At 39.2% G+C, this 21757-nt stretch overlaps 1 protein-coding gene across 1 annotated transcript in view; it reads right to left on the bottom strand.

Moving 5' to 3' along the window:
- The window catches only part of UBAC2 (UBA domain containing 2), a 326804-nt gene that overhangs the window by 11916 nt on the left and 293131 nt on the right, over nt 1-21757 (bottom strand). Inside the window, exon 8 of the mRNA XM_007501351.3 lies at nt 13167-13292. Within this exon, the coding sequence (XP_007501413.1) occupies nt 13167-13292 (126 nt within the window). The remainder of the gene's footprint in view (nt 1-13166; nt 13293-21757) is intronic.

Raw genomic sequence — 21757 nt, 5'->3', positions numbered from 1 at the left:
CTGATCTCACATATCAAGGGTTTTAAAACCTTGCCATTCTAGTCACTATTTTTTTCACTGTGTTCCACATTCTCATTGCCTTTACTAAAATAAAGTGCTTCAAAATGAATATATTATTTCAGATGTGGCAGGACCAGGATAGAGTGGAAATATCAATAAATAGCTTTGTTCCTATATTCCTATTAATGTGCACTAAGACCATATTAACTTTTTTGGACTATTGACTCGGGAATGCCCTTTTCTATCAGATGTTATTAAGCTATGTTTCCCTTAGTCTGTAACCACACTGCTGATTTTTAAAAAAAACTATCATTCAACCTATAGATCCTGACTATCATATCATCCGCATATCAATTTACCCTCCCAACTTCTAGAATTGACAGATTTCCTAAGCACACTCTCTTTGCCTTCATCCAAGTTACCGATGGGCCAAGGCTGCATCACTGGGGTAATTCAGTGGAATCCTCAGTTCAGAGAGATATCAATCCTTCGGTTACTAATCTTTGGGTGTGGTTGGTCAGCTAGTTCCAAATCTATCCAGCCTTACTGATCATGCTTCTGGTTCTTCATCTTGTCTCCAAGGATATCAAGAAAGCCTGACACTAGCTAAGAGATCTTTAAGGGATCATCACGTCTCCTAGTTGCAGAAGATTATTTTTCAGGTACGGGTTGGACTAGCGAGCCTGTGAGGTACCTTCCAATTCTAATATTCTACAATTCACCAGCCCATCACCTGAAGTCTTTATTCCCATTCCTTTTGGAAAACTGGGACATAAACTGTCCATCTCTCATCCTGAAGAGTTTCTCCTATTTTCATGCCCTTTTTTTTTAAAGACCTCTGTCAAGTCACTTAGCAATTATATCTGCCACCTCTTTTTGTATATTAGGATGTGTCTGGTGACTTCATCTCATCTAAGAAATTTTATTATAACTCTCTACTAAATCTGGAGCTTCAACTTTCTATTATCTATTTCTCTTCTGTCCCTTCAAGTCCAAAGATAATTCCTCTTTACAGAATAATTAATCTCTCAGCCTGAATCTAGGTTTTCTGATTACAAGTAAAATTCTTTTTTCATGACATCAAAACTATCTCCTTAAAGATGCATGTAACTATTTCCTTGTAACTATTTCTGTATCCTTGATACAGAGATGTTTTCCAGGCTTCTTTTGGGAAAAGCAAAACAAACAGTAAAAGACAGTGAAAAAACTTCTTGTCTCAAGGCTCTAACACTCTCCCCACAACCCCATCTTTCAGCAGTTAACCTACATTCCTACTTTGCTGATGAGACTGATGCCATCTCTTATATACTCCTTCACTTTCTCCCTCTGTCACACCTTGAACCTACTCTGCAAGACCATATTAAAACTCTTTGTTGTCCATTCTCAGAGGATGATATGGTCTTCCTCTTTGCCAATGGTACCTTGTGCCTCTTTCCCACCTCCAACTCCCTCCCATCTCCTCCAGGACTTTGCTCTCCTTTATTTTTTAATTTTTTATCTTTTAAAATATTTCATCTTTTAACCTCTCTGGCACTGTCAGCCCTTTTGCTTAGGCCTACCACTGTATTATACGTTCTGAAATTATCAGTTTATCTGGCTGCTGACTGCTAACCTTTCAATGCATGCTTTATCTGCTTCCTTACTACTTACTCAACCCTTGCAATATGACTTCCATCTTCACTGCTCTCTCAAAGGTCATCAATAACAGAAAAACTGCCCAATCCAATGGCCTTTTGATGACTGACTTGTTGACATTTTTGCAATATCTGATATTGCTCACTATTCTCCTACCTCTCTCCTCTTTTGACTTCTATCACATTGCTCTATCTTTTGGCCTATTTAGTTATGTCTTACTCATTAGTTTGTTTTTCTCCTCCAACTTATAAGCATGGGACACCCCCAAAAGGCTATTGTTTGTTCTCTCATCTCTCATCTCCTTCCATGGTGTCAAATATTACCTCTAGATACATATAGTCAGTTCTCTTCTTTACTTCTCTTCTTTACTTCTTTCTTTCTAATTGCCTCCTGGACATTTCCATTGGGTATGTCCTAATAATATATCAAATTTAACATGTTTATTTTCCAACAAAACCCCCCTTCTTCTCCAACTATCCTTATTTCAACATCCTCCTCACCTTATAAGCTGAGATTTATCTATGATTGACTCTACCTTTGCAATCACCTGTTTTTACCACTACTATCATATCCCTTTCACCTCTGTCCAACTTTCCATTTATGCTTCTACCACCTTAGTTCATAATCCCAGGACTATTTGACTATACGTTTTTCCTGAAACTTTTTTTGCATTTAAAAACTGTATTTTATCTTGCCACTTTGTCTATAACTTGCTTGTGAGAGGAAATTTTTGTCATTTTTCATTTTCTATACATAATGCCTAGCATACTGCTTTATATATGGTAGGTGTTTAAGAAATGTTTGTTGGGTAATTGATATTATGGAATTAAAGAAAAGACAACATTTCTTAGGTTTGGAAGAATAGTGAGAGCAGTTTCAGCTTTTGCTGCTACTGAGCTGCCATCTTGCCTCCTCCCCAATAACATTTCTTAGGAAACTGGGACTCAACTTAAAAGTATGCAGTGGAGGAGAAAAAGTACATCTACCTTAAGACCATGTGCCTATAAGACTATTGTTGGGTGGGAAAAGATTTTTGGAAAAAGAAGAGTTTCAGTGGCTGAAGGATGAAAGGACTGTTTGTCAATTAGTCAACAAGCATTTAAAAAATTTTAAATGGGGTGGGAATGTGTGAATATATACACATATATACAAACATATAGATATATAAGCCAGAGATAAAGTAGATGAAGGTATTATAAGAGGGTAATTGAGGGAATATAGCTTTCTCTGTATGGAAGACAATCATGGAATATAATGTTTCAAATTTAGTATAAGGGCCACTTTTTTTAGATTTGGGACATGCCCAAAGTGCAAAGAACTCCACTCTGACTCCATATATGTATGAATGTATGTATGTATGCATGTGTGGGTATCTATATATACATACATACACATATATAAAATAAAACCTTTACCTTCTGTCTTAGAATGGATACTAAGTATTGATTCTAAAGCAGAAGAGTGGCAAGTCTAGAGAATTGGGATTAAGCTTCTTGCCTGGGGTCACAGAGTTAGGATACGTCTGTGGTCATAACTGAACCCAGGACATTCTGAGTCTAGGCCCAGCGCTCTATTCACTTCACTACCTAGCTGCTCCAACTTCAAAGATTTTTGAGAGTGGGCACAGAAAGTTGTTCTCTCTGAGGTAAATAGCATTCTGGATGAGTCTACTATCAACTACTAGAGATAAGTAAAGAACTATTCTACCAGAGCAAAGTGTCTTTTTCTTTTTTAAAGATAAGGGAAACCTTTATTTTATTTTATTTTTTGAAAATTTTATTTAATTAGTCAATTTAGAAAAATCTTCCTTGGTTACAAGAATCATATTCTTTCCCTCCCCATCCACCACCTCTTCTAGTAGCCAACACACAATTCCACTGGGTTTTACATGTGTCCTTGATCAAAACCTATTTCCATGTTGTTGATGTTTGCACCAGGATGATCATTTAGAGTCTATAACCCCAATCATATCCCCTCGACCCATGCAATCAATCAGTTGTTTTTTTCTTCTGTGTTTTTACTCCCACAGTTTTTCCTCTGAATGTGGATAGTGGTCTTTCTCATAGATCCCTCCAAGTTGTTCAGGAGCACTGCATTGCCACTAATGGAGAAGTCCATTACATTCGATTGTACCACAGTGTATCAGTCTCGGTGTACAATGTTCTCCTGGTTCTGCTCCTCTCACTCTGCAGTTCACATGGAATTCCTCCACTTTATTATTCCTTTGAGCACAATAGTATTCCATCACCAACATATACCACAATTTGTTCAGCCATTCCCCAATTGAAGGGCATCCCCTCATTTTCCAATTTTTTGCCACCACAAAGAGCGCAGCTATGAATATTCTTATACAAGTCTTTTTCCTTATTATCTCTTTGGGGTACAAACCCAGCAGTGCTATGGCTGGGTCAAAGGGCAGACAGTCTTTTAGTGCCCTTTGGGCATAGTTCCAAATTGCCCTCCAGAATGGTTGGATCAATTCACAACTCCACCAGCAATGAATTAATGTCCCCACTTTGCCACATCCCCTCCAGCATTCATTACTTTCCTTTGCTGTCATGTTAGCCAATCTGCTAGGTGTGAGGTGATACCTCAGAGTTGTTTTGATTTGCATCTCTCTGATTATAAGATATTTAGACAGAGCAAAGTGTCTTAATCCTTTCATCCATGGGTACAAATTTGACAACTGTGAGCAGCAGAAGAAAAAAGGTATAAAATGGTCTAGAATAGTAGTGTCAAATTCAATGGCCTCAGACTAACCTAGAAAACCACAAGTTAATATCATTCATGTTGCATTGTTTTTGTGTGTGTTTGTGAGTGTGGGGGTGTTGTTAAACACTGAATTTTAATCTGTTTTAGGTTGCACTTTTGAGTTTTGTTAGACATGCCTTTGAGTTTTACACCTCTGGCCTACCTGGTATAGTTTAGAGACCAACTGGACAAGGCCTTTAAAGATGTGGTTAATGTTCTTTATCTATCTATCTATCTATCTATCTATCTATCTATCTATCTATCTATCTATCTATCTATCTATATCTATATCTATATCTATATATATATATATATTAGTGTAGGCTTCAGCTCCCTGGAGCAAGTCCTTTGAGTTACCTATTACAACTATCTGGAATAAGTAATTGCCTTTTCATATCTTGTGTAGATCAGCTGTTGGTAATATTCAAGACTTTTCAACCTATGACTATGAAAGCTCTCTGAGATACTTTTGGATATTTGGCACAAGAGGAAATTCTGGATCTGCTGCTGAATAATAGATTCTACTAGCCCAGAATGATAGCAAATGTAGGAAATATGAGAGCTGTACTCAGTGTCTTCAATAGAAAGTACAAGCAAACTGGATTGTTTAACTGGCTAGCAAAATTTGGTCTTCATATGCATAGAATGAGAAAAATTCCTTGGCAGTTAAGGTAGAAGATCAGAGGTAATTTTCAGTACATGGCTTTCCTGCCAGGATGCATTTTGACCATGATTGAGATTTTAAGAATAAACTATTCAAGAAGGTTTGTAACTTGATAGAAATCAGAAAGCTTATACAATGTCATCAGTTGTTTAGGATGAAGAAGCTGAAAAATTCTAGGAGGAACTCAATAAGACCCTTAAAATTAAACCAACATATGATTCGATACTTTATTTCAATGGAAAGGTGGGAAAAAGAAAGGCTAGTGAGAGAACTAAAGAGAGGCCAAAGACTTAGGGACTATGTGGAAGCCTTATGCCTCTATATATGGACATTTTCTTTGGGGGGAAAAAAAGAGAAAGAACTGATAGGCACCGGATCTCACAAGAACTAAGAAGCATTACAAAAAGTGAAATAGAGTATATTTTAACAGACAGGAAGACTCATCAATGATGTGGGAGTTATCTCGGAATCAGAGACAATTTGGCTGTCTATGTATGGTCTCACTTGTTGGGACAAAGATTAAAATGAATAAAAAGAAAGTAGAAGAATAACACAAGAGAAATAATGCCATGTACCATTGAAAAACTTAATTCTGAACCTCCAGTTCAAAAATGGGAGAGATGGACAACAAAAATGACTTTGGCACCAGTTTTAATAATATTGAACAGTTTTAACTGATAGAAATCTATTGCCACAAGAAGATAATAAGAACTACCCACAGAGCACCTTAAACAGAAAATATCTGCCTTTTTTTTTTTGCTAAATGGAGAAAGGTTCTAAGGTCAACACTAGTTTTTAATATGAACGTGTTCATAAAATTTTATGAAGGAAATTGGATAATTATCTACAGTATCACTTCAAAAAGTAGAGAGAAGCACTGGAGAATAAAAACAGTTTAAATCAAGTTTGAGAATATATTCATTTAATGGAAGTCATCCTAAGCAAAGAACACTTACAAGAATGAATAGAAGACAACAATTAGAAGAAAAATAAAAAGATCTGTAAAGATTTAGTATAATATACTTTTTACCACTGGGAAGCAATTATTACAGTTGGAACTTAAAATTACAGTTCTGGATGTGCTTAAAAGTAGAGAGATGGTATTAAAGAAAAAGAAGACAGAAACATAGATGAACTGGATGAAGTATATAAAGGAAATCTGTGTGGGAGGAGATTCAAGGATGAGTAGGCTGACATGAAAAGTGTCTGGATGGGGAGATGTCAAATTTTATTGGTTTTATTAAAACAAAAGTGAATGGGAAAATATGAACAACTACTGACACAATACATGTCTATATGAAATCTTTATAAGGGTAAGGAATGAAGGGTATTTTAATTAACCTAATTATAACCTATTAAGGAATTAAGGCTATTAGGTAACAGACAAGCTTTCAAAAGCACCAGTCAACCATGGACCATTTCTTAAATTATGTAGAGAATACCAAATCCCTACATGCTTATTGTTAATTATGGAAAAGTAATTGATTTCATAAAGCCTTCCTTAAAGACAATTTTCCTACATGTTGTGTCATTCATACTTCAAAATAAATCAAGTTTCCTTGAAAGGAATAACAATAGAAATAAGTCAATAAGCATCCATTAACTGCCAATTATGACTTGGGCACTGTGCTAAGCAGTAAAAATACAAAAAAGACAAAAATATTTCCTGCCCTCAAAGAACTCAATCTAATGGAAGAGACAACAAGCAAGCTAAAATAAACAAACAAGATATATACAAGACAAATTGGAAATAATTTCAGAGAGAAAGCATTAGAATTTAGGGGGATTAGACAAGATTTCTTCCATAAGATATTAAAGCTGAAGGGTTTTAGTTGAGACTTGAAGGAAGCAAGGGAAGCCAGGGGCAGAAATGAAATTGAGAATACAGGTCTGGGAGACAGTCAGTAAAAAGGCTTAGGCTGGGAGATGAAGTATTTTATATCATGTGGAAGGAAGTAAGATGTGAAAAGAAGATTAGAATAGACCAAGGTTCAAAGGGCATTAAAAGTCAAAAAGGATTTTCTATTTGATTTTTGGATCTTCTAATAATAATAGGAAACCTTTAGAGTTTACTGAACAGGGGAGTGTTGTGGTCAGCCTCATGCTTTATTAAGATCACTGATATCTGAGTGAAGGATAGACTGGAATGGGAATAGATTAGGAGCAGGGAGACCAACATGAAGGCTATGGTGTGAAGTTATGAGGACTGGAAGCAGAGTGGAGGCAAGGCCAGAGATATTGTGAAAATAACCCTGTTCAATGACCTAAACCCATGATGGTGAACTTGTGGTACAAGAGCCACAGACGGCATACAGAGCCCTCTCTGTGGGCACCCCTGCTAGAGTTCCTTACTAGAAAGCCAGAGGGACTGGGGGCAGAGCTGTTCCCCTCCCCCTCTCCATGCATGTCTGAGTACATCATCCACCCTGTTGCCCAGCAGCCCAAATGGGGGCTTCCCTCCTATCTGGGGTAGGGGGTATGTGTGGCATTCAGTCTCTGGGGGCGGGGCATGGCACTCCATCTCTAAAAGGTTTGGCTCTGCTGACCTAATCAATCAGTGTAAATAGTAGGCAAGGCACAAAGTAGGTAGATATATACTTGGCAAAGGTCTCAGTGTGAAGGAGGAGGCTCTACACAGGGTCCAAGCTGAAGAATGATTCCTTGTAGACAGTGAAGTTCCCCAGATGTTCATGCTTGTGGTTAACATTTGCTGATTGCCTCAGGCTCTGAAACATCACAGATCTCTTCCAGAAGAAAGTCATAAGCATCCAAAAGAGTGGGGCATGACCATAAACACAGGAAAGATCAAGTGGATGAAGAATGTCTACTGCTCAGATTATGATATATATATATATATATATATATATATATATACACACACACACACACACACACATATCAGAGATGGTGAAAAATTTGGGTTCAAAGATGAACAAGAGAAGGTAGTGAACTGGACTGCCTTGTGGAAGTAATAAAGTTTTTTTAATGATTCCATTTATTCAATGGAAATAAAGGTCACATTTTAGAGACCAATACTTTGCTGCTGCTTTAGGACGAAATATGAAATATTTCAAGTCCTGAAGACTTGAAAATGAGTATGACCAAGAGGGCAAAAGAGAGCAGGCTGCAATATATAACTAATGATGAACTTTAAAGAAGAATAGGCACAGAAGAGGTCATTAAGAGACTTTTTTTTTAAGCTCTTACCTTCTGTTTTGGAATCAATACTGTGTATTGGTTCCAAGGAAGAAGAGAGGTAAGGGCTAGGCAATGGGGGTTAAGTGACTTGCCCAGGGTCACACAGCTGGGAAGTATCTGAGGCCAAATTTGAACCTAGGACCTCCTATCTCTAGGCTTGGCTCTCAGTCCACTGAGCTACCCAGCTGCCCCCTCATTAAGAGATTTTAACAGGAAGAGAAGATGGCCTGATCATGTGGCAAAGACAAGGAATAACGGGTGGAAAGCCAGAGTGCTCCATGGGTACCCTTACAATGTTAGGAGAAAACAAGGATTTGCTGCAACTTATATCCCTGGAGAGAGCGCCCATATGAGCATTTGAGTACTGATAGACTGAGACATATACAGAAGAGGGGGAGAGGTTGGTGAGGGAATTGGCTCACTATCTCCCAGTATTTGAAGGAGAGGCATGTTGAAGGAGTACTTATGCTGTGTGACTCTAGAACACAGAATAGGGAGTCAGACTTTAGGATTTTAGTTCAATGAAAGGAAAGACTAAATTTCCTAAAAATAGAGTGGGCTACAGGGGAGATGAGTATATAACTTTACAGCTGTGTTGTAAAGGGAGTTCATGATTCAGATGCAATGATTTCTTGGCTTTATTTATGCTCTGGGATTCTATGGATTTATGGCTTGTTAGCTCAATCACATTTTAACTAACCTTTAAAAAACAAACAAGTAAATACCAAGCTTTTAGGAGGAAGGTTTTTGTTAAAATGTGATTTCATAATAGATGTCAGAATCAATGTCAATGCAAACTGACAATGACTAGATCATCACAGAGTCGTTATTCTGAGAGGATGAAGAAATATCTCAAAAAAAACCAAACAAACAATTACACAATTCGGGATAGGTTCACATATACTTGTACGTATATACCATACATAAGTAATGGTATCATTTTTGTACATTTTAGGAAAATTGACAACCAAGACTCTCTCAACACTTAAAATGTGTCATCTCTATAACAGCTCCTATCAAGAATATGACTCATAGTTTATATCTCAAACAAACAGTGATATAATGGAACTCTTTTTCTTTTTGTCCTGTGGCTACTCACTGTCACACTCCCCCTAAAGAGCACCTTTATTGTTACCACTAAAAGGTTTGTTATTGTAGAGTTTCTCATTGGGAAACTTGCCCAAAGACCAAGTTGTCTCTTAATATTTATACGATAAATTCCTTGAGTCTAGGAATACCCTTCATACAGAGCAAAAAATTGCTGAAGGCTCCATAATCTTGCTTTTGAATGATTGAAATGATTGTCTGAAATGTGTAATAATAAAGGATGGGAATAAGGAAGTTATTAAATTACTAGTTAAAATTAGTAGAATACCCCCCATCCCCCAATCAAATCAACAGCTGAGGTCCTGGGCACAACTGTGCTTGTAGAAGGAGAGTAAGCAATCAATTTATCAATCAAATTAAAAATAAGGTTTTTACTCTCAGATCTTACCCTTAGAGTAAGGGTGGCATATAATACTTTCAGAAATAAGCAAATACAGATATGTAGAAAATAAATAATTTGTAATGAGGGAAGATGAGAGCACAAATAAGTCAACTGCTCTCAGCCCTCCATACCTGCATACCAAGGTGCCCTAGGGGATAGATAAATCACACTAAAGAAAATGTATAGCACAAGCCATAAACATCTAGTCACAGTTACCCAGACCAGTCCTGTACAACTAAGCTACCCAGACCAACTCAAGACCAAAGCTGAACCAAGGGGCTAGGAAGGGTGAGGGAATTACATCAGCAGAAACTCTTTTACTGGTTCAGAGTCATAAGTTGTTTTCCCTAGCAACCACCTTTTTCTCTCTCATTCTCATCAACTTCATTCCTTCCCTTCCTTCCAAAGTTAACAACTTTGCTTTGTATTAGAGTTTTTGCCTCTCATATCCCTTCTTTTTGCAAACATGGATATTTAGCTCCTTATCAAAAGACTGCTCCCCTGGCCAACCCTCTCTAGGACTGGGCTCACCTCTCCTGATTCTGCCTTGACAAAACACACTGGCATATATTCAGACCTCCCCCCGTTTGGCCCCTCTCTCCTTTCCTAATTGTAATGATCCTAACTCATATCAATTGGCTCCTTTCCTGCTGCCTGTAAACATGCCCAATCTTTAAAAGTGTTCATTTGACTCTGCCATACTTTTGAGTTAACATTTTACATCTCCTTCTCACTGTCAACTCCTAGAAAAAGTCTAGTTCCGCCCTTTTTACCTCTACTTTCTCTTCTCTTGTGCTTTTCCTATTCTGTTCAGTTGTGTCTGATTAAAAAAAACCCGAACAACTCTTACCTTCTATCTTAATCCAATTCTAAGACAGAAGGACATGAGCTAGGCAAATGGGGTTAAGTGATTTGCACAAGATCACACAGCTAGGAAGTATCTAAAGTCAGGTTTGAACTCAGGACCTTTTGACTCCAAATCTGGCCCTCTATCTACTGTGCTACCTAGCTGCTCAAAACTGTCCCCAGGGTTTCCTTGGCAAAGATACTGGAGTGGTTTGTCATTTCCTTCTCCAATGGATTAAGGCAAAGAGGTTAAACGATTTACCCAGGGTTACACTGCTAATGAATGAGGCTGGATTTGAATTCAGTTCTTCTTGCTTCTAGGCCCTGTGCTCTCTCCACTGAGATACCTAGCTGCCTCTTTTCTTATTCTATCATCTAACGAAAATTGTTTAATTGCTAAGATCTTTCCTCAGTTCTCATTCTTCTGGACTTCTCTATGAAAACTGATGAGTACTCCCTCCTTTCTTTTCCCTGGGCCTTGGTGACTGCTTTCTTCTCATTCTCTCACCTGTCTGATCTCTGCATAGGTCTCCTTTGCTGGGTCGTTAAGCATGTAATGTCCCTATGTATATTTTAGGTCTTTGTTGCCGCTGCTTCTTTGTACTCTCTCTTGGGGATCTCAACAGGTCCCCTGGCCTCAAATGTCTTTCAGCAGATGACTCCCAAGGCTACCTATACACTTGGCCCTCATCTCTCTTGGCTTTGAGTTCTGCCTCTTGACTGTTTCCTCATGGACGACATCTCAAAATCAACATGCCTAAGAGAACGAGTTACTTTCCCTTTGTACCAGCCTTCCTCCTAACTCATTTCTTGTTGAGAATACAACCATCCTTCCAGATACTCAGATTTACAACCTAGGAGTCATTCGTGACTCATAACTCTCCCTCATCCTTGGTTCCAACTCCTCAGTATTTCTTGCATGTCCCCTGTTCTCTAAGCGCATTACCAACATCCAGTTTCAGGTTTTTATTACCTTGGATGATTGTAAGAGCCTTCTTACTGGTGTCCCTGCTACCAGTCTCTTCTCTCTTCAATCTGTCTAATACCTAGCGCTGCCAAATAGACATTCTTAAAGAACAGGTTGGACAATATCACTTGCCTGCGCAGACAGCTTCATTGGTTCCCTACTGCCTAATTCTCTAGTTTAACATAAAAAGCAAGGGCTACAATCTCATGACTTTTATATTCCTGCCTCTTTCTATTCCCTAACTCACAATGAAGAGAAAATAAGATTAAAATTAAAATCCTTTTAATAAATAGATATAAAAATATCTATAGACAAGTAAAATATTTAATTGATATATCCAGATTGTTTTCACATTCTGAATCCTATGTTCTAGCCAAATTGGTCTGTTTGTTGTAGACTGTGCATGATATTCTGCCTGCCATGTTAAGTCTGCTCTCTCCCTCTTTTCCTCACTCCTCTACATTTCAGAATTCCAGCTACCTTCAAGAGTTACTTCAAGGGAGCGCCATCTTCTAGACAGGCATTTCCTTTTCAGTTTGTGTACTCACACTTCTGAAATTACTCTGGGTTATAGACTATATTTGCTTATCTGTGGACATGTTGTTTCCTCCAGAGTAGAAGCTAAGATTAAAAAAACATTTTTTAACCCTTACCTTCCATCTTAGAATCATTATATATGTATTGATTCCAAGGCAGAAGAGCAGTAAGGGCTAGGCAATGGGGGTTAAGTGACTTGTCCAGGGTCACACAGCCGGAAGTGTCTGAGGCCAGATTTGAACCTTGGACCTCTCATCTCTAGGCTTGGCTCTCAATCCACTGAGCTACCCAGCTGCCCCCCATAAGCTAAGATTTTAAGAGAGATTTTTGTTTTTCTATCCCTAGCACAGTTTCTGGACCATATTAAGTACATAACAAATGCTAACTGAATTGAAGAAAACACTTTCTTTTTACAGTAGTTTTTACAGTTTGGCCTAGAAGCAACCAAAAACTCTGACAATGACAGGATAGGGCAGAGGTATAATATTCATAGCTTGTACCCCTCAAAATTTCTGAGTTTGGGCAAAACCAATTTAAAATGCAATGGAGAAATGTTTAGCAAAATAAATAAAAATACATTATGTTAGAAAATAATTCATATTTTCTAAGTCAATATGCCACCATTTGAGGTGAACACTACTGGTACAGAGTATATTGTCAGGTTCTAGTTAAGATGTTAAAATCTGCTCCAGATGTCACATTGTTGCTTCAAAGGCAACATTCCCCAATTAAGTTCTATTTGGAAATGCCTAGATTAGGGATGAGATGGACATAGAAATGTAGGTAAAAGGCCCTTGGACTAACTTTACACAATGACTACCAAATACCACATAGGGAAAATAATATTAAAGTATTGATTATAATATTATTCTACAATAGTTATGGACTATTTTTCCATGTCTTTATCAAATAACAGGAGTCCAAGCTGCAAAGTCATGGTTTGATGTTGTTAAAAAAAAATTCATCAAGATCCCCATATTTTACTTTCAGGTGCTGAAAACTTAAACTGTCTCTTAATAATACTATGATGGTTTTATAATTGCTTTCCTTCTGTAGGGGTGCATATAGTCTAAGATTACCTGTTCCTCAGAAACCTCAAGAGGAGGTGCTGCTACTTCTTGTTCAGACTGTCGAACATCTGGAGCATTTGCATTCCGTCTCTGACGTAAAGTAGGAAAAAATCGATTCCAATTAATTATCCTACCCTAAAAAGAGATCATAAAGATATATAGTTATAATACAAAAATGAATATGGTCATCTTACTATTTATTATAAACCCAAACAAATCAGCAAATTATAAAATACAATATCATGCTACCTTCATATAAGGATGAAAGTTATAGAATAATACAGTCTCTTTTTCAATCAATATGGCATGGGAACAAAGAATAAAATCACTCAATAATTTAAAATGAGCAATTTAACATGGTTTTAGAATTCAGTAAGAGACATAAATTCACACATTTATGTTTTCAAGCTTCTCTATCTATTGACTCTATTCCCTGTTAAATCTTATTGTTAGTGTGTAGGCCTGAGATGAGGTCAGAAGAAAAAGACAAAAATGGAAAGAAGGCCTCAGTTGTCACTGTAATTTTCTTTAGCAGTGTCTGAAAATTCATACTGTTATTGTTTCCATTTTTTTTACTCAGAAAGTAAATCTCTACAGGATTCCAGTTTTAGTTAGTATCAGTCTCTTGGTAACCGAGGATGACGATTGTCTTTGTGCACTTTCATCTGTGATGTAGATGAGTGTGTACAAAGATACTTGTGCGTGAAGAAGATTTAAGTGGAAAAGCCGATGCACAGAGACAGTCCCACTCTCTCAGCGTTGGAAGCCTGGGTCCAGTGGCACGAAAAGTCCTTACACCTGGAGACTTCCTCAGCCGCATTGGACGGCCATGTTGTCTTTTGTGCTTCAACACGCCCTAAGCACTCCACAGTGCTTTGCTGTGTCGCCATCTCAGCTGTTGAACCTTCTTGTTGGTTTCTTCTGTCTGTTCCGCTGAAGCAGTCTTCACATGCTGGGTGAGCAAAGCCCTGGTTCACCAGGGGTCGACGACCCGATGGCTACCCTCACAAGGTTTAGCCGGGCTGTTGAAGCCGTTGCCCAGGGTGTGGCCGCTGCCGCATGCTAGCAGCTACTCGGAGCCACAAGTGAGAGCTGGGTGTCAGGTGAGGGTCAGAGGCTGGAGAGCTGTCCTAGAAGGGCACGACAAGCCCTCCATACCAGAGATACTACTCCTCCCTGAACACCCCATACATAAGGTGGTTAGAGGTAAAGGAAAAGAACCAATTTATTTTAAAGATCTGTAGCAGCTCTCTTTGTGGTGGCAATGAACTAGAGATTGAAGGGATGCCCATTAATTGTGGAATAGCTAAATAAGTTGTAGCATATGATCGTGATAAAATACCTCCATGCGTTAGTATATGTGCAAACTGAAGCAAAAAGTCACCATAATGAAGAAGCCAAAAGGACTTAGAAACTGCATGAGCTGGTAAACAATCTTTTTGCCAAGCAAATGGAAATGAGAGCCAACATTATTTCTGAGTACAAACTCATTTCAAAACATTATGCAATAGAATGAGGACAGCATGCATTACTGCTTCACAGGACACTGAAAAGAAACTGAGGTAAAAATGAACTTGTAAAGAGCCTGACTTGAGCACTACACTAAACTGGATCATCCTGGGAACATTTATAGATGAAACTGAAAGGAGAACAAATACATAGAACAAATTTTCCAGCGTTTCTGTAAGTGTTCTATAAGTGGTTGTCAGCAATGACAATGAAACCAGGACCTTTGTATTCCACCACATCTCAGTATCCAACTATTTTGATCATACATCATCCAAGCTGTGGGAAAAGTGACAATGGCATCCAAGAAGGTAAGCTAGCAGATGGATTTTACTAAAAATAGTAGTAATCTCTTGGTAACCGAGGATGACGATTGTCTTTGTGCGTTTTCATCTATGATAGATGAGTGTGCACAAAGACACTTGTGCGTGAAGGAGATTTAAGTGGAAAAGTCGATGCACAGAGACAGTCCCACTCTCTCGGCGTTGGAAGCCTGGGTCCAGTGGCATGAAAAGCCGTTACACCTGGAGACTTCCTCAGCTGCATTGGATGGCCTTGTTGTCCTTTGTGCTCCAACACGCCCTAAGCACTCCACAGTGCTTTGCTGCGTCGCCCTCTCAGCTGTTGAACCTTCTTATTGGTTTCTTCCATCTGTTCAGCCGAAGCAGTTTTCACATGCTGGGTGAGCAAAGCCCTGGTTCAACAGGGGTCGATGACCTGATGGCTAATCCCACAAGGTTTAGCCGGCCTGTCGAAGCTGTTGCCCGGGGTGTGGCCGCTGCCGCATGCTAGCAGCTACTGGGAGCCACAAGTGAGTGCTGGGTGTCAGGTGGGGGTCAGAGGCTGGAGAGCTGCCCTAGGAGGGCATGACAAGCCCTCCATACCAGAGATATATATTCAAAAGAGATCATTAATAAGTACAAAATTCCCATATAAAACAAAACTTATGGCAGTACTTTTAATGGTAGCAAAGAACTCTAAATAGAGTAATGTCCATTGATTGGAGAAAGATTAAACAAACTGTAGTGCATGATTTATCAGTCACCACTATGAAGGAATGGAGGGTTTGGAATACCACATTCCATAAAGTAAAGAATGCAGGCTTATTACAAGAATAATTTACACAGAAGAAATTTGCATTGCTAGTGATAATTTTAAAAGCATTCATGAATAGATTTATTATCAATCATTTACAAGCATTTAGGAAGCTCCTAGTATGTGCCAAGTCCCGTACTAAATGAAACAATCCCTATTCTCACTGACCTCCCATTCTAATGGAGAAGATAACAAGTACATATGCACATATATAAACCACAAATAGAACATTAATACATAAAATATATACAAAGTAGTTATGAGGGGCCTTAGCAGTTGAGGAGATTGGTAAAGACTTCATGGAGAAGATGGTTTCTGAGCTGCTTTTTAAAGGAAGAAAAGGACTCTGGGAGGTGGAGGCTGAGAGTGTGCATGAGAGGCCTGGGGTAAGGCTGGTACAAAGGTACAGATTGGGTCTGAAGTGTCATGTGGGAGGACCACAGAAAGGACAATTTGTGGCTATATTGGACTGTATAGGGGGAATGGGGAATAACAATCAACAAGACTGGAAATATAGTTTGGGGCTAGGTTGTGAAAGGCTTTAAAAACTAAATAGAGGAATTTATATTTTATTATAAGAGACAATAGAAAGCCATTGGAATTGTCTGAGTAGGAGAATCACATGTTCGTATCTAAGATTAAGGAGAATATTTTTTTGGCAATGGTATAGGAGAGACTGGCATGGGGAAGAGACTTCAGGCAAGAGAACAAATTGGGAGGCAATGATGGGGTCTGAATTAAGGTGGTGGCGGTGTGAGTAGAGAAAAGGGGTCAAATATGAAAGATGTGGTGAAGGCAGAAATAGCAAGATCTGGCACCTGATGTGGGGTGAAGAACAGTGAGGAAGCCAAGGTAATGCCAAAATCACATTATACTATAATGATGATAGTTTTGGTCATAGCCAACTCTGTTATCCAATTTGAGTTTTTTTCCCTTTCTTAATAACATTTTATTTTTTTCCCTCAATTACATAAAAAGAAAACCCAACCAAACCAAACCTTTGCTATTTTTAAAAGTTTGAGTCCCTTCCCCTTCCTTTCCCCCTTTTCTGAGATGCCAAGCAATCTGGCATAGATTTTACATGTGTAATAGCATAAAGCATTTTGTGAAAGAGAACTCAAACAAATAAAAGTGAAGAAATAAAGTGAAATACAGTATCTATCAGTCTGCATTCAGACTCCATCAGTTCTTTCTTTGGAGGCTGATGGCATTTTTCATCATGAGATCTTAAGGATTGTCTTAGATCATTATATTGCCAAGAATAGCTGTTATTCATAAATGCTTATCATATAATATTGTTACTGTGTATAATTCTCTCTTGGTTCCGCTCACTTTATGTTGTATCAGTTAATTTTTTTTTGACTTTGAAGGTTTTTCTTAAATCATCCTTTCCATGATTTCTTATAGCACTTTAGTATTCTATGCCACAATTTGTTCAACCATCCCCCAATCGATGAACATCAATTTGGGGTTTTCTTGTCAAAGACACTAGAATAGTTTGCCATTTCCTTTTCCAGCACATTTTACAGATGAGGAAACTGAGGCAAATGAAATTAAGTGACTACTCTAGAGTCACACAGCCAGTAAGTGTCTAAGGATGAACTGAACTCAGATCTTCCTGACTCCAGGCTTATTGTTCTATCCACTATGTTACCTAGATGGTGGTACCTTTGACAAAAATAGTGAAGTTTGGAAGAAGGGAAGACCTGTGGGGAAAGATAAGTTTAGGTGTAAATATATTGAGATCTAAAAGTAAGGAAGATTTTAAAAGAATAGGCTAGATTATGAATGGTACTATTATTATTATCAGGGGTGGGGTTAAGAGCAAGAAGAAATTAGCAGTCACCAATATTTTCTCATTACTATAAAATCCTTTTGAGAATTTTTCTTTTTGTACTGACTATATCACTATGAAAATAGGAGAAGAATAGAGGTAGAATTTAGGAAATAATTATTTATAATAAAGTATAATTTTACCATCATGCTACAGAACGTTAAGAGCTTCCTGTGTTAATCATTTGCTAATTACAAATAAGTTTCTGACTTACAAGAATAAAATATAGGCTTAAAAACTCTCCTCAAATAAGATGTTTTCTTTGCATGTGGAATTCAAGAATAATGACAGATTTGTCCAGGGAGATTACTTTTTCCAATTATTTGTTGTATATCCACATCAAGCAATTTAAGAAGGAGAGATACACTCACAAATATATTTGCCAGTGCCGTAGGGTTTCAGGGCAATGAGATGTTATGGAGCTAAACAAAGACAAGTACAGAAACAGTTGATTTTTTTTTGTGAAGAAAGACTCACATGTCATCGTGCTCATATTTCATCACTGGGGTGGCTGGAAAGAAGGGCAAGTGATTACAATTTTGTGTTGGGATATTTAAGGGCATTAAGAAGGAGGATTGAGGAGCATCATAGGCAGGATAGTGGTGGCTGAGAGCTAATGGTGGGTACAGTGAGTGCTAGAAATATGGAAGGAAAGGCAGTGGCTGTGGTGAACGTGTGTACCGGGTATGTTTCTACCTTAAGAACAGAGAAGGAGGTGACAGCAAATGTGGCTGGGAGCCCACAGTACCTGATAAGCATTTTGGTTAAACAGCAGATAGTGAGAAGGGGCTAGTGTGGAGGTAGTAGTTGCAGTGAATATGTTTCAGGCATGTTTTGTGGCATAAGTGGAAGAGGAGTATGTTTAGCCAAGTGGAGAGACTGGTGAGCCTGGGAACTCTCAACTATAAACTTTAGAAGTGCGTTTCAGTGTGACAGCTGAATGTGAATATAGGTAGAGACCTCAAACTTATCGGGATGGTCATTTTGGTGTGTTGGTGTATAGATGGCTATTCATTTTTGGTCAGGGTTTGCAGTTTGGTTACTGGTTCCCTTACCGATACCCTTGTGCAGAGCAATCATTGATAACAATTATAAGATCAGATTTTGTCTAGTACAACTTATCTGAATCTAAAGCCTAACTGAACTACTGCTATATTGCAGCAGATTACTAACAACCACAAACTGCCTGGGACATCCCTGCTCAACCCTACAATGACCATGTCTATGAGTTCCAAGTCTCCCTGTCTGCCCCCATGTACTCATCATACTCTGCTCTTAAAATGAAATGCACCCCCAAACATACTGCTATGGATGCCTGGCTACTGAACTCATAGACTACCTGCTCTCATGTGAAAACATAATTAGTACAGCCATGATCTTTTTTAATGCTCAAATACTGGGCTCAGGTTGTCTTCAAACCTAGCCTGTACTACACCAACTCTCCTTAACTTCTGATATTCCTATATAGGTTTTTTAGATGCAACCAATCTCTCACATTTCTAGCCATTTTCTCAAAGGCAAAAAGTAGAGAAGGAATGCCTACTTTTGTATGTCTTCTTTTCTTTTCTCAGCTTTGAAACATTTATTGATATTGATATGATAATGATATTATTGATATTGATATGGAAACATTATTGATATTGATATGATAGAAAAATTCTACACATGGACTTGTTTGTGGGTGATATTCTGCTGATTTCATCAAGCTTTGGAACATTATAGTGCCATTGTAGCCCTATACAAGAACAAAGGCTCATGAGCAGCCTGTGACAACTACAGAGGCATCTCACTATTCTCCACTGCTGGAAAGATCCTCGCCCATGTTATACTCAATAGACTCCTGTCATCTGTTTCAGAGCAGAACCTGCCTGAATCACAATGTGGCTTCCAACCAGATCACAGCACCATCAACATGGTATTCACGGTGAGGCAAATGCAGGAAAAATGCCTTGAGCAGAACCTGAGTCTCTACATTGTCTTCATTGACCTAACTAAGGCGTTTGACACAGTGAACAGTGACGCATTGTGGGTGATCCTTAGCAAGCTTGGTTGCCAGCAAAATTTGTCAAACTGATCCAGCTCTTTCATGTCGATATCACAGGGGAAGTCCTATCTGGTGGAGAGACTTCCGACCGCTTCAGCATCTCCAATGGCGTGAAACAAGGATGTGTCCTTGCTCCAGTGCTATTCAATCTATTCTTCACCCAAGTATTACAACATGCTGGATGGATCTAGACCTGGGCGTCTACATCAAATACCGACTGGATGGCTCACTATTTTACCTTCGCCACCTGACCGCAAAAACAAAGACAATAGAGACTCATCTTGGAAGCTCTCTTCGCACATGACTGTGCTCTTATGGCCCATCAAGAAAATCACCTTCAAATCATTGTGGACAGGTTCTCTACCTCAACAAAATTGTTTGGCCTGACTATCAGCCTCAGCAAAACAGAGGTGCTGTTCCAACCTGCACCAGAAAGGCCAACTAACCAGCCGTGCATAACTATCGACGGCACGCAGCTTTCTAACGTCAACACTTTCAAGTACCTGGGCAGCACTATCGCCAATGACGGGTCCCTAGACCATGAGATCAATGCCAGGATCCAAAAGGCCAGCCAGGCACTCGGGTGGCTGCGCTGCAAAGTCCTCCAACACAGAGGTGTAAGCACTACAACGAAGCTCAAAGTGTACAACGCAGTGGTCCTCAGCTCGCTCCTGTACGGGTGTGAGACATGGACACTGTGCTGGAAGCACATGAAACAGCTGGAGCAATTCCACCAACGCTCCCTCCGGTCAATCATGAGGATCCGATGGCAGGACCGAATCACCAACCAGGAAGTCCCCGACAGAGCCAACTCCACCAGCATCGAAGTCATGGTCCTCAAAACCCAGCTACGATGGTCTGGACACGTCATCCGCATGGACCCACAGCGAATACCAAGACAGGTATTCTACGGTGAGCTGTCAGCTGGACTCAGGAAACAAGGCCGACCAAAGAAAAGATTCAAGGATCAGCTAAAGTCAAACTTGAAGTGGGCTGGCATCACACCAAAGCAACTAGAACTCGCTGCCTCTGACAGAAGCAGCTGGCGAGCCCACATTCACCAGGCCGCCACCACCTTTGAAGATGAGCGACGTCGACGTCTTGCCGCTGTGCGAGAACACCGACAGCAGGCCACAACCGCACCTCCCGTAACAACTGGTGTCCCAGGCCCCATGTGCCACAGACTCTGCGCCTCAGCCTTTGGACTTCAAAGCCACATGAGGGTACACCGTAGATGAAACTGCACAAAGACAATAGTCATTCTCGGTCACCGAGAGACTACTACTAAGTGCCTCTTCAAAGAGATCTAGCACAATGGAAAAGACCTTTCACTTGGAGTCAGAGAATATGGGTTTGAATCAGTGTTCTTCTAAGATGACCTATATATAATGTAAGAAAGAAAGGGTGAGTGCTTTGAACCCTCCTCCGGTCAGCTGCTGGTTGATCCCTATTCCTCAGCTAACTAGCTTTTAAATTCAGGAGTCTAGAAACAGGGCAGGGAGAGAGAGAAATCTCAAGGAAAGATCTGGATGGCTCTGGCCAGCATGAGTCCAAATCCAAAACCCCTTTGAAAATTTCAATAGCTGTTCTTGAAGAGTCTTAGTGGAGGTGTTTTAGGGCCCCAGAAGGAAATAACAGGTCCCATACGGATGGGCTCCTCAGTTTCCAGGAAAACCTCCTTTTTCTCCTCCACCTCCCTGGTTGGAAGACCATTGACAGCTGGACCTTCTCTTTCTCTCTCTGTCCCTCCTCCGCTGCTCTTCAGCTGATCTCACCTTTCTTTCTTATATTACACCTTTGTGACCCTGGGCACATCACATATGGAGTTTATCTATAAAATGAAAGGATTAGACTACATGGCTTCTAAAACTTTTCTGAATCTAAATCTATATTCTTGTATTAGTCACTCAAAAAAAGATTGATGTAACAATCCATCATGGAAAAAAAAAGTGAATAAAGCATACCCTGCACAAATGGAGACTGAAGCTGTAATTTGGCTCATTGAATTAGTCTATAAGTACATATTTTTTCTTTTTATATGTCAATTTGTTTCAATTAGCAAAAACCCACCTGATCTCAGTCTTCACTTTGGAAAAAAAACCCCACAAAATCCCTGTTACA

Source organism: Monodelphis domestica, chromosome 8 (genome assembly GCF_027887165.1).
Source record: "Monodelphis domestica isolate mMonDom1 chromosome 8, mMonDom1.pri, whole genome shotgun sequence".
Lineage (NCBI taxonomy): Eukaryota > Metazoa > Chordata > Mammalia > Didelphimorphia > Didelphidae > Monodelphis > Monodelphis domestica.
This window is presented reverse-complemented; position numbering and strand designations above follow the sequence as displayed.